The sequence below is a fragment of the Peromyscus californicus genome, unplaced genomic scaffold, assembly GCF_007827085.1.
Source record: "Peromyscus californicus insignis strain IS unplaced genomic scaffold, ASM782708v3 Scaffold_6__1_contigs__length_162567912, whole genome shotgun sequence".
In the NCBI taxonomy this organism is placed as follows: Eukaryota; Metazoa; Chordata; class Mammalia; order Rodentia; family Cricetidae; genus Peromyscus; species Peromyscus californicus.
In genome coordinates, this window is record NW_026294584.1 from 61,242,361 (window position 1) to 61,255,802 (window position 13,442).

The window sequence follows — 13,442 nt, forward strand, 5'->3', positions numbered from 1 at the left end:
GGGCAACTGGAGATGTGGGGACCTGGGAACCTACCTAACTTCTCCAAGAGGGGATTGCGGAGGATAGTGTGAGGATCCTTTAGTTTTGGGGGACCCCCTAAGCCTATTGGCAGAAAGACGGGAAAAGGTCCAGGAAAACAGGTCTTGTCCTACCCCCTGTCAAGGCTTTTGGAAAAACAAAGCCAAATTCAATGTCCTCTGACGTCAGAAAAACTGAGTCTGGGAGAGAGGTCCAAGACCCGGTGCCTGCTGCGCCACTAGACTATCACCTCCTCACCAGCATTCCTCACCACGCCCCTCGACCCCCTCCTCGCAACTCTCCCCTCCCGTTTTAGCCTCGCCCTTCCTTCACCTAACAGCTCCACCTGCCTCCGTCTTCTCCCTCGCCCCTCCTCATACCAGCCCCGCCCTGCAAATACCAGCCCCGCCCACAGATCGCCTGACTGCCCTCTCTCCGCCTTCGCTCCACCCCTTCTTATTAGCCCCGCCCACAGCCCTCCCCGCCTCCATCTTCGCCCTTGTCCCGCCCCATATTAGCCCCGCCCACCCCCGCGTCTTCCCAGCAGCTTCTTTTCCCACTCTTTGGTCTCAGGACTGGCTCCTCGGCCCCACCCCTCCATGAAGCCCCCGCCCACGATCCGCCTTCCGGACAGCGCGAGGGGGCGGGGGCGGGGGCGGGGCCGGCCTCACCCGGAATGAAAACAAACGGCGGCCTCTGCGGCATCCGGGCACTCAGCAGGTCGCGGCTGGCGCGGCGGTGGCGCAGGTGAGGCGGCTGCGGCGGGCACCGACCGGGACCTGGGCCTGGCTACGCGGCCGTGTCGGCCGCTGCGGCGGGCACCGACCGGGACCTGGGCCTGGCTACGCGGCCGGGTCGGCCGTCGGCGCGGCGGGAGCGGTCGGGTGGACGCGGCGGTGCAGGCTCGGGTGGGAGCGGGAGGAGGTTGCTGCGGGCCTGAGGGAGGGGGACAGACACTTGTCAGCCTGAGCTGCCTTGAGAGGATTGTCCGGGGCTGACGTGCGCGGACAGCGGATCGTTGTGGGTGAGAACGAGAGCTTTCTGGACCCACACTGGTCCTGCCTCCTTTCCTTCCCTTGCTCTTACTTTTAAATACGAGACCCTAATCGCGTGTTATTTCCTCGGGAGGGAATATGTGTTGAATGTGCGTGAGTCTGTGAGACTGAATTGATCTATTCCAGAAGAGAAAGTGAAAATTTCAACGTTAATTCCTAACGTTTCACTTTCGGTTCTGAACGCTGACATTCAGGACTCAAGTGTTTTCCGCGTTATGATGGGGAACACCCAGCAACATGCACAAAACTTGCAGTTCTCCAATTAAAACGGAACTGGACTACGAGATTTTCTTCCTTTTGACTTAACACCTGTCATTCTATTGTTTATAACTAGAGTCATACTTTTGAAGACCGCGATTTAATTTGTTGTTGTTGTTGTTGTTAATAAATGTGTCTCACTATGTAGCTCTGGCTGTCCTGGAATTCTGTATGTAGATTAGCCTGGCTTCAAACTCATGGGAGATCCTCCTGCTTTTGCTTCCCCAGTTCTGGGATTACAGGCGTGCAACAGTATGGCACGACGGTGGTTTATTTTTTTTTTCTTTGTTTGTTTTTTGTTTTTCCAGACAGGGTTTCTCTGTGAAACAGTCCTGGCTGTGCAGGAACTCACTCTGTAGACCAGGCTGGCCTCGAACTGGCAGAGGTCCGTCTACCTCTGCCTCCCGAGTGCTGGGATCAAAGGCGTGCACCACCACCACCCAGCTGGTGGTTTAATTTTTTTAAACATTAAATCTTATGTTAAACCGGTCATAGTGGCTAACGCCTTAATTCTAGCATTTGGGAGGCAGAGGCAGGCCAATTTCTGTTGAGTTCGAAGCCAGTCTGGTCTACATAGTGAGTTCCAGGACAGCCAGAGCTAAGTGGTGAGACCCTGTATACTGGCTGGTTTTGTGTCAACTTGACACAAGCTAGAGTAATCAGAGAGGAAGGAGCCTCAATTGAGGAAATGCCTCCATGAGTTCCAGCAGTAAGGCATTTTCTCTATTAGTGATAAATGGAGGAGGGTCCAGTCCATTGTGGATGGTGCCATCCCTGGGCTGGTGGTCCTGGGTTCTATATGAAAGCAGGCTGAGCAAACTAGTAAACAGAACCCCTCCATGGCTCCTGCATCAGCTCCTGCCTCCAGGATCCTGCCTCGTTCTTGTCCTGGCTTCCTTCAATAATGAACAGCAATATGGAAGTGTAAGCCAAATAAACCCTTTTCTTCCCATCTTGCTGTATGGTCACGGTGTTTGATTGAAGCAATAGAAATCCTAACGAAGATACCCTGTCTCAGAAAAAAAAAATCTTGTGATGCAGACCCGGCGGCAGTGTTGGGACACACACAGACAGGAGTTGTGATGACCTTGTCTCTTTTTTTTTTTTTTTTTTTTTTTTGGTTTTTCGAGACAGGGTTTCTCTGTGTAGCTCTGCACCTTTTCTGGAACTCACTTGGTAGTCCAGGCTGGCCTTGAACTCACAGAGATCCGCCTGGCTCTGCCTCCCGAGTGCTGGGATTAAAGGCGTGCGCCACCACCGCCCGGTGACCTTGTCTCTTTTTTCAGACAGTGGACTGGTTACTGTCTGGAAGGTTGTTTTCAACCTTCTAAATAGCTAGGTACCCATAAGTTATCCCTGCCACCCTCCTTCTGAGGTGGCAATGATCTTTTTCTTAGAATTTTTGTAGATGTCAGTCCTGTGTCTGTCTGGTGGGTTAAGTGACTTGTGTTTGCAAAGCAAATGCTCCTAAGTGCTGCTGTGCCTTGCTGTGAGGATCAGTTTGTGAGTGACTAAAAACACACTGCTCACACACATTCACTGTTCATTCTGTTCCCCATCCTGACGACCTGCTTCTCACTCTCAGACAGATCTGAGCATTCTTTCAAAAGTGTGGTTACGGAATATTGCTTAAGTCACCACACTTAACTTAAAATCAGGTGGATTATCTTCAGGAGGCTGTAGAGTATTAGCCCTCCATAGGGGAAAAAAAGAAACATTTAAGTTATTAGTCCATACATTTTTTTTTTTTTTTTGGTTTTTTCGAGACAGGGTTTCCCTGTGTAGTTTTGGTGCCTTTCCTGGAACTTGCTTGGTAGCCCAGGCTGGCCTCGAACTCACAGAGATCCGCCTGGCTCTGCCTCCCGAGTGCTGGGATCAAAGGCGTGCGCCACCACCACCCGGCATTAGTCCATACATTTTTTTCCACTCTGAAATTCATGTCCATTAATAAGGAGTGAGTAACTTCCTCCTTTGTTTGATTTGGCAAACCTTGAAACACTTCACTACACTTCCCAGCTGCCACCGGCTTTCAGCAGCTTCACCCACTCCTTGGTATAATAGCTGTGTTGGTGTGGGATGCCATAGCTCCTATGTAGAAAAGAGAAGTTACATGCTGAGGACATGCAGCAAGGGACTGTGAGACAATACAGAGTCTATTTTTGTAGGCAGATGTCCCATGCCAGATCTGGCACTGGCTCATGTGGTTTACAAACCTAGAGCCCGGGTTTCCCAGCTGTAAGATGATCTAGCCACTGTTAGATTGAGTAATAGATGTTGATGTGCTTTGTGCTCTCAAAAGTACCAGTGAAAACGAAAACAACAAACCATGAGCGAGGTGTGATAGCTCATGCCTGTTATCCAGGCGCTGTGGAAGGAAGCTAGGGCTTTGAGCTTCGGGGCAGCCTGGGCTACAGAGTAACGACCTTGTCTCAAAACAAAAATAAAACAACAAAATGTGAAAGAGTATAGTTCTGTAATTTTAATTTTATTTATTTTTGAGAGGCTGGCCTGGAATTCACATTGATCTGTCTCTGCCTCTCAAGAGCTTAAAGGTGTGTATCACCACACCTAGCTAACCCTTTAATTTTCAGAGTTCAACTATACAAACATTTATTATTGATAGTTCGTAGTTCAAAGTAGCTTTTCTTTGTGCTTAATTACCAGAGTGCTTAGTCTTTGGTTTTGAGTTAAAGCAGCCAAAGTGTGAGAGAATTTACAAACTATATATTGGATTGCTTAAAAGATTTGTTTTAAAATAAAATTATCAGCTGGGCATGGTAGTGCACACCTTTAATCCCAGCACTTGGGGGCAGAGGCAGGCAGATCTCCATGAATTCGAGGCCAGTCCAGTGTACAAATTGAGTTCCAGGACAGCTAGGGCTGTTACAAAGAGAAAGCTAAAAAAAATAAAATATAAAATAAAGTGAAATTATCTTTTATTTTATGTGTATGGGTATTTTGCCTGTATGTATGTCTGTACACCAGAAAAGGCCTTGAATCCCCTAGAACTAAAGTTACAGATGGTTGTGAGCTGCCTTGGGGTGCTGGGAACCAAACCCAGGTCCTCTTGAAGAGCAGCCAGTACTCTAACCCTGGAGCTGTCTGGCCCTACCCCTTTCCTTATATTTCTGAGAATAACAACAGGTTAAGAAATGGAGAGTAGCGGGGCGGTGGTGGCGCACGCCTTTAATCCCAGCACTCGGGAGGCAGAGGCAGGCGGATCGCTGTGAGTTCGAGGCCAGCCTGGGCTACCAAGTGAGTTCCAGGAAAAGGCGCAAAGCTACACAGAGAAACCCTGCCTCGAAAAACCAAAAAAAAAAAAAAAAAAAAAGAAATGGAGAGTAGAGCACAGACCGAGCATGTGAAATACCTTGGTTTGCTCCCTCCTTCAACAGGAAACAGGAGCGTAAACTACTCCTTGCTACATATTAGCAAGTCTGAAAGAGACATTTTAAGCTGGGTGTGGTAATTTACGCCTTTAGTCCCAGCGCTAGAGAGTCATTAACTGGTGATCCACAGAGTGAGTTCCAGGACAGACAGGGCTACACAGAGAAACCCTGGCTCGGGAAAACAAAGAAAAAACAATAACAAAAGAAACATTTTATATTGACTTACGTGTAATTGGATACAGTAGCTTATATTAAACTGACAGAGGCGCAGAGGGGAACCCCACTTACTTTGCAGAACACCTCAGTGGATTAGGTAATGTGTACAGCATTTTCAAATGTAATGTGGGTTTTATTGATTTACAGTTTTCCTCTCAAGGATGGCGCAGAAGAAATATCTTCAAGCAAAATTGACCCAGTTTCTAAGGGAAGACAGAATTCAACTTTGGAAACCTCCATATACTGATGAAAATAAAGAAGTTGGTTTGGCCTTAAAGGTATTTTTCTTTTAATATGTGAATCTTTTGTACTGTCATAACTTCTTAGTAAATACTATTCTGAAGTCACCAGAAATTACCAGGCACAGCTGTGAAAACGATGAGAAGCACCAAAACCTTTAGTAAAGAACAAATCTAATTTAAATTTAATTTAATTTTTAAAAAATTAAATTTAATCTTTTTCGGCACTAAAGGTAGAACCCAGGACTTCACACATGCTAGGCAAGGTTTTTTTTTTTTTTTTTTTTTTGGTTTTTCGATACAGGGTTTCTCTGTGTAGTTTTGGTGGCTATCCTGGATCTCCGCTCTGTAGCCCAGGCTGATTAGGCAAGCTTTTACCACCAAGCCACAACCCCAGTCCTGTGACTGGCATTTCATTCTTTTTTTTTTTTTTTTTTGGTTTTTCGAGACAGGTTTTCTCTGTGTAGCTTTGCGCCTTTCCTGGAACTCGATTTGGAGACCAGGCTGGCCTCGAACTCACAGAGATCCGCCTGGCTCGGCCTCCCGAGTGCTGGGATCAAAGGCGTGCGCCACCACCGCCCGGTGGCATTTCATTCTTATGAGAATGCTACCTGATTCTCTGGGTATTGTATTAGTCACCTTAACTATAATGAAGTAGCTGGGGCAAATTAAGTTCTAAAGAGAAAAAGGTTATTTGGTTCATGGTTCTGGAAGTTCCTCAAGCTTGAGTGGTCGTGAAGCCTCAGGACTTTGGCAAGGGTAGCACACTGTGACAAGCCTCAGGGCAGAGAGGAGGACTGTGCTGCCAGTCCTGTGAAGCACAGCACACACACTCAGTACATGCACAGTATGTACTGTCTCATGATGAGAGCAAATGACTGCAAACTAGCCCTGGGTAGGTTAGAGTGAGCTCCAGCCTCTAAAACAGTTTACTGTGAAGTAGTGTGGGAGCCAGCCGCAACCTCAGACTCCTGCAAATCACTAACCAGGTGTGAGCCAAACTCACATCTCAGGCACATCACCCAACCACACATCTCAGAGCATCCCCAGTGGTGAAGGAAATTTCTCACCTGAACCAGGAAACTGAAAGGAAGGATGTGGCCAATGGAGTCCCATAAATCCCCTTGCTAGCCTTACCCTCAAGGACCTCACCACCACCTGCCAATAGTGCCACCCTGAGCATTAAGCCTTTAACACAGAGGCTTTGGAGATACTCAACCCTTGGCATGTATGTATGTGCTACTTTTAATGCCTTCTGAACTTGCTGGCTATGGTGTCTTGGCTTGAGAACCAGTGAGACATAATAAAGACACTGGCCTTATTTCCAGTTCCTGTGAAAGCTAATATCAGGAGCATCTTGCATCCTAATGAGGCATGGTGGCCCTAGTAGCTTGGGGGAGAGATGGTTGCCAGAAGGAAGAAGCCTTGATCAGAAGCTTGACCTTTTCTGTCCCACTCTCCAGCCAACAGAGAGGAAAGGGCTAATCATGGCTTTCATCAGCAGTGGCCCGGGATTTAATCAGTCAAGGCTGATAGCAGGCCTCCATTACAAATATGTAAATGATGGGCTCCAGATTCCTATTCCAAACACTTAGGAGCTGGGAGGGTAGGTAACTCACTCTCTGGAGTAGGGACTTCCCCCAGGGCCCTTGGGAACCTCACACTGTCCCTGTGATCTCTATTCTCTTGTAGCCTTTGTGGGAAACTAGAATCCCAGAACTTGTTCTGAGTTCTGAGTCATTGTAGCAAATTGTCAAACATGGGAACCCTGTACTTTGAAGCCAGTCAGTGAGGGTTACCTGGAGACTGCATGCTTGGCACCTGGTGCTGGCCATGAGGGTGCACCCTGAGACCTGTGGAGCGGAAGCCTGGGTAGTGATTATCAAGGGTAAGTTGAACTGTTGGCTGAGTTAATGTCAGCATCACCAGCTGTGGTACTTTGAATGTCATTGGCCCCCATAAGCTCATGCTTCTCTATTAAGAGGTGTGGCCTAGTTGAAGGAAATATGTCACTGTGGGGGTGGGCTTTGAGATCTCTTTTGCTTAAGCTTCGCTCAGTGTCACAGTCCACTTCCTGTTGCCTTCTAATGAAGATGTAACCAGTACCATGTCTGCCTGCATGCTGTCATGCTCCCCGCCATGATGATAATGGACTGAACCTCTGAACTGTAAGCTGCCACCACAACTAAATGTTTCCTTTATAAGAGTTGCCGTGGTCATTTTGGCTCTTCACAGTAATAGAAACCCTAACTGAGATACCTGCTGTCAGGAGAAAAATATGCCCTTCCTAGGTAATTAGGGTTTTGGTGGTTGGTAGGTTGGTTTGGTGTTCTATTTCGGCTTTTTGAAACAGTCTTCACACAACCTAGACTGCCTCAAACTCCCTAGGACTTGGACTCCTGATCTCCCTTCTCTGCCTCCCGAGTGTTCAGATTGCAGATGTGCTCTACCATGCTTGGGGGGCATTAGAATTTAGAAAGTGATTTTTTTCTACATTTATTTATTTTTAAAGATTTATTTATTTATTATGTATACAGTGTTCTGTCTGCATGTACACTACAGACCAGAAGAGGGCGCCAGATCCCATTGTAGCTGGTTGTGAGTCACTACGTGTTTGCTGGGAATTGAACTCAGGACCTCTGGAAGAACAAGCAGTGCTCTTAACCACTGAGCCATCTCTCCAGCCCCTACATTTATTTATGTTTATATGGGTTGCACATGGGGAATTGGAGGACTGCCTTCAGGAGTCAGTTATCTCCTTCCACCATATGCACTCTGGAGAGCGAAAGGTTCTCCGCCTTGGTGGCAGAGACCTTACCTGTGGAGCCATCCTACTGGCTCTGAAATTGATTGTTAAAGTATTTTATTTTTAAAACGTTCATGTTTTGTAGTGATAAAAATGATATGTATTTCTGGGTTAAAAATAAATAGAACTGAGCCTATTGGTAAACACCAGAAATCCCAGCACTCCAGTGGCTGAGGCAGGAGGATTACCAGATCAAGGGCAGTCAACTTGTGTACACAGTCATGCCTTCACCACTGGGGATGCTCTGAGATGTGTGGTTGGGTGATGTGCCTGAGATGTGAGTTTGGCTCACACCTGGTTAGTGATTTGCAGGAGTCTGAGGTTGCGGCTGGCTCCCACACTACTTCACAGTAAACTGTTTTAGAGACTGGAGCTCACTCTAACCTACCCAGGGCTAGTTTGCAGTCATTTGCTCTCATCATGAGACAGTCCATGCTGTGCATGTACTGAGTGTGTGTGCTGTGCTTCACAGGACTAGCAGGACAGTAGGCTTGCTCATACCAGCATCACTATAGACATGCAACATGGACATTAAGCTGGCCACTTCCAGGTCTGGAGAGATGAATGGCTCAGCAGTTAAGAGGCTCACAACTGCCTGTAACTCGAGCTCCAGGGGATCTGTTGCCTTCATCTGGTCTCAACAGGCCCCTGCATATACATGTATACATACATATATAAATAATGAAAGTAAGCCTTTCTTAAAACAACCCCTTCATCACTGGGGAGAAGGAATTTTTTAGTTGTATTGTGCATTGTATCTTATGAGGTGTCTGACTTACATTTGGTCCATCATTGATCAAAGCAAAGTTATGTAGCACATGAGTATTCTTAAATACAGAAATATAAAGAAGACAATTTATGCCAGGTGGTGGTGGCACATGCCTTTAATCCCAGCACTCCAGAGGCAGAGGCAGGCAGATCTCTGTGAGTTCGAGGCCAGCCTGGTCTACAGAGTGAGTTCTAGGATAGGCATCAAAACTATACAGAGAAACCCTGTCTCAAAAAACAAACAAACAAAAGACAGTTTTATAAACCAGACATGGTGAGCATGCCTGTTTTAGCACTCAGGGAGGTAGATGCAGGAGGATCAGAAGTTCATGGTCATTCTAGGTTGGCCTCAAATTTGCTATAGGTAGCCAAGGATCACTATATAGCAAATTTGAGGTCAGCCTAGAATATATGAGATCCTATCTCAAAGAATATATATATATATATTTAAAAGGTTTATTATGTATACAGTGTTCTGTCTGCATGTATCCCTGCACACCAGAAGAGGGAGGGCACCAGATCGCATTACAGATGGTTGTGAGCCACCATGTGGTTTCTGGGAATTGAACTCAGGACCTCTGGGAGAGCAGTCAGTGCTCTTAACTGCTGAGCCATCTCTTCAGCTCCAAAGAATATATTTTTAAAAATATAGTAAACATTGGGGTTGGGGATTTAGGTCAGTGGTAGAGTGCCTGCCTAGCAAGCGCAAGGCCCTGGGTTCGGTCCTCAGCTCAAAAAAAAAAAAAATAGTAAACATCATTGATATGGGTATATTCTTCCCATCTCCTCCTAATGACTATTTAAAATGTTTTATGAATAGGACTTTGTCACCAAAAAACCAAAAACCCTTAACAACCAAATAAAAAGGAAGGTTATTTAATCTGTCTTGATCTCACACAGTTTGAAAAATTAGAATATTTTTTTCTGTTTTAAATTTTTTTCCCATCCAATGACAGTTTTAAAAGGTTTTTACATTTATTTTATGTGTGGGTATCTTTACTGCATGTATGTATATGCACCTCATGTGTGATTAGTACCCTTGGAAGTCAGAAAGAGAGGGGACATTGGATCCCCTAGATCTGGAGTTGCAGACGGTGGTGAACTACCATATGGGTGTTAAGAATCAAACCCAGGTCTTCTGTAAGAGCAACAAATGCTCTTAACCACTGAGCCATCTCTCCAACCTCCACGACTTAAAGAAATGTGTGTGTGTGTGTGTGTGTGTGTGTGTGTGTGTGTGTGTGTGTGTACATGCATAAAACATGGCATATTTGTGGAGGTTAGAAGTCAATATGGGACTTGGTTCTCTCCCATCATGTAGGGCCCAGAAATTGAACTCAAGGCGCTAAGCAAGTGCCTTTACATGTTGAGCCATCTCGACAGCCCTAGTTCACTGCTTCGTAAAGTAATTTCTTAATATATTTAGGTCACAAGAGTCTCAGCCCTCCTTCCTCTCTGTCCCCCTGGAGTAGCCCCAGTTTCTCTCACTTTGCCTACCGAGCCTATTTTCACTGTTGTAAGTGTTTTAATTTCTTTCTGAAATCTCCCTGAAAGCCCAGATTGCATTTCAGTACAATGGCGGCTTCCCTTGTCAGAGGAATGTCGCTTTGGGGATTTTTTTCTTTTACTATTCTGCACTGGCACTCTGCTGAACTGCAGTCTCTGGTTTCCCCTCATAGGACCTTGCTAAGAAGTACTCTGACCGACTAGAGTGCTGTGAAAATGAAGTGGAGAACATAATAGAGGAGATCCGTTGCAAAGCCATTGAGCGCGGCACAGGGAATGAACACTTCCGAACAACTGGGATTGCCACAATTGAGGTGTTTCTGCCTCCAAGACTCCGGAAAGTGAGTAACTGCCCAGGGCGCATTGAGACCAGCTTAGTGCTGTGATCAGGTTTTGTTGTGGGTTTGTTTGGTTTGGTTTTGTAAATCTACAAGCAGAGTGCTTAAGGAACTCCGCATGTTAAATGATTGATGATGCAGACTTATCCTGATAGATTTAAGGTAGGCTTGTTCAAAGCATCAGTCACAGAAGTGGGGCATGGTAGTGCACATTGTAATCTCAGCACTTGGGAGGCAGAGGCAGGAGGATCCTAGAAGTTCAGGGTTATCCTCAGCTGCATAGTGAGTTCAAGGCCAGTCCAGGCTGCATGAAAAACATGCCTTAAAAAACAAAAACAGTGTCCCATGGGCCAGTGAGATGGCTTAGCAGGTAAAGACTCTTATCATCAAGCCTAATGACAGGGGTGTATTCCTCAGAACCCGAGTGGTAGAAGGAGAACTGACTCCTACAGGTTGTCTTATGATCACAAGTGCTCTGTGGTGGTGTGACTGTGCTAAATAAATAAATGTCATGTTAAAAATGAAAACAAACCCTCATGTACAGAGCTGTATGTTAAGTTTGTACCCTTTCTAGTTTAATGCTTACAGATACTAACAAGTAGGGCTAGAGAGATGGCTCAGAGGTTAAGAGCACTGGCTGTTCTTCCAGAGGACCCAGGTTCAGTTCTCAGCACCCACAGTACAGCTCCCAGCCATCTTTAACTCCAGCCCCAGGGTGGTCCAGTGGCCCTCCTGTAGCTTCCTTGGGCATTGCACACATATGGTGCACAGACATTACATGCAGGCGAACACCTATACGTGTAAATTAAACGTGAAGGGAAATAAACTTTCAATGTCAAGAAGTCAAAGTAGACAGCAGGTTTTAGAACCAACCCTATGTAGTAGGACTCTCTCTGCAGGAACTTCTCTTCTCCTGTTCTGATGGAGGGCAGGGGTAGTCAGCTGAGTGCTGAACAGGGCTGAACTGACCTGAGTGTATAGCCCCCTTGTCACAGGGCCTCATCCTCAGGTAGTACATGTCCGGCATGTTTTCCTGGCAAGCACTTTGCAGCCCTTCTCAGAACCAAACAATGTTGACCATTCTCAGAAGTGAAAGTAGGTATTTCAAAATTTGTACATGGGCAGGTGAGATGGCTCATGCCTTTAATCCCAGCACTCAGGAGGCAGAGCCAGGCGATCTCTGTGAGTTCGAGGCCAGCCTGGTGTACAGAGCAAGTTCCAGGACAGGCACCAAAACTACACAGAGAAACCTTGTCTCGGAAAAAAAACAAAAACAAAAACAAAACAGAAAAAAAAAATGCTTGCCGGAAAGCCTGATGACTTCATTGTGATTCCCTGGTAGCTGCATAAAGGCAGAAAGAGAGACCTGATACCACAACCTTGTCCTCTGACCTCCACAAGTGTGCCATGGCACACCCACATGTCCCCTCTGCCCCATCATAACACACACACACACACACACACACACACACACACACACACACACTTTTTTTTTAAAGCAGGAAAAACAAAGCATTTGTATATGGGACTGGAGATATCGCTCATGTAAGTAAAAGTGCCTGCCATGAAGCATGAGGACCTAAGTTCTGATCCCTAGAATCCATGTAAAGAGCCAGATATGTGAGGGTTCCTGGAACCCCAGCCCTGGGTGGTACAGGCTTACAGGGGTGTGGATGGATCCCTGAAGCTCATTGGCCAGTGAATCAATGAGAGACTCTATTGAAGTAAAAAAAAAAAAAAAAAAAAAAAGAACTGTGAGTCGGAGGCTAGCCTGGTCTACAATGCAAGTTGAGGGCAGTCAGGGCTACACAGAGAAACCCTGTCTGGGGGGGTGGGAAGAAGGAAGGAAGAAGAAAAGAAAGAAAAGGCAGAAAGTAATCAAGACACCTCCGGATTTCACACCTGTCACACATGCACATCCACAATAACAAGTACAACCACCACACACCAAATATTATAAGAATAAACTGACTGGTGAGCATTCACAGTAGCACCACTCCTAATGGCTAAGGTAGAGACAGCCTCACTTCCATCAGTGGGTGTGTGGATGAACAGATACACCCACACCACAGAAGACAACTGGTGGTGCAGATACACAGTAGTACTAACAGTTTATCGTATGAGCAAACCTCAGAAACATGCAAAAAAGGCCTGATGCTATATGGTCCTGCTTCTGTGAAGTATCCAAAACAGACACCTTGTAGACAGAAAGAAAATAAATGGTCACAAGGCTGGGAAGTAGAGGGATGGGGTGTAGGGCATGGTGCCTGGTAACGGATGATGAGTGGGAATGTTCAGAAATTCCATTAAACATTTTCTTCTCTTAAGGTTTTATTTTTAGGGGACTGGAGAGATGGCTCAGAGGTTAAGAGCACTGCCTACTGTTCCAGAGGTCCTGAGTTCAATTCCCAGCAACCACATGGTGGCTCACAGCCATCTGTAATGAGATCTGGTGCCCTCTTCTGCAGGCATACATAGAGGCAGAATGTTGTACACATAATAAATGATTTTACTTTTTTTTTTTTTTTTGGTTTTTCGAGACAGGGTTTCTCTGTGTAGCTTTGCGCCTTTCCTGGAACTCACTTGGTAGTCCAGGCTGGCCTCGAACTCACAGAGATCCGCCTGGCTCTGCCTCCCGAGTGCTGGGATTAAAGGCATGCGCCACCACCGCCCGGCTGATTTTACTTTTAATTACATGTAAATATGTGTCTCTGGGCTTGTGCATGTAAATGAAGTACCTCCAGAGGCCAAGAGTAAATTGTATCCTCTGGGCTGGAGTTACAGTCAGGTGTGAGTGGATGCTGGGAAGTAAGCTCAGGTCCTCTGTAAAAGAAGTATATGCTGGCTG

At 46.2% G+C, this 13,442-nt stretch overlaps 1 protein-coding gene across 3 annotated transcripts in view; it reads left to right on the forward strand.

The window, feature by feature from the left end:
* The first annotated feature begins 562 nt into the window (after positions 1 to 562).
* The window catches only part of Nub1 (negative regulator of ubiquitin like proteins 1), a 35,139-nt gene continuing 22,259 nt past the window's right edge, over positions 563 to 13,442 (forward strand). Inside the window, exons 1-3 of one of the 3 annotated variants that reach the window (XM_052719918.1) lie at positions 563 to 766; positions 5,098 to 5,215; positions 10,430 to 10,597. In XM_052719918.1, coding sequence (XP_052575878.1) covers positions 696 to 766; positions 5,098 to 5,215; positions 10,430 to 10,597 — 357 coding nt within the window. In that variant the 5' untranslated portion in view covers positions 563 to 695. Of the gene's footprint in view, positions 767 to 5,084; positions 5,216 to 10,429; positions 10,598 to 13,442 lie in introns of all 3 variants that reach the window. The other 2 variants (XM_052719917.1, XM_052719916.1) reach the window with 2 other exon arrangements.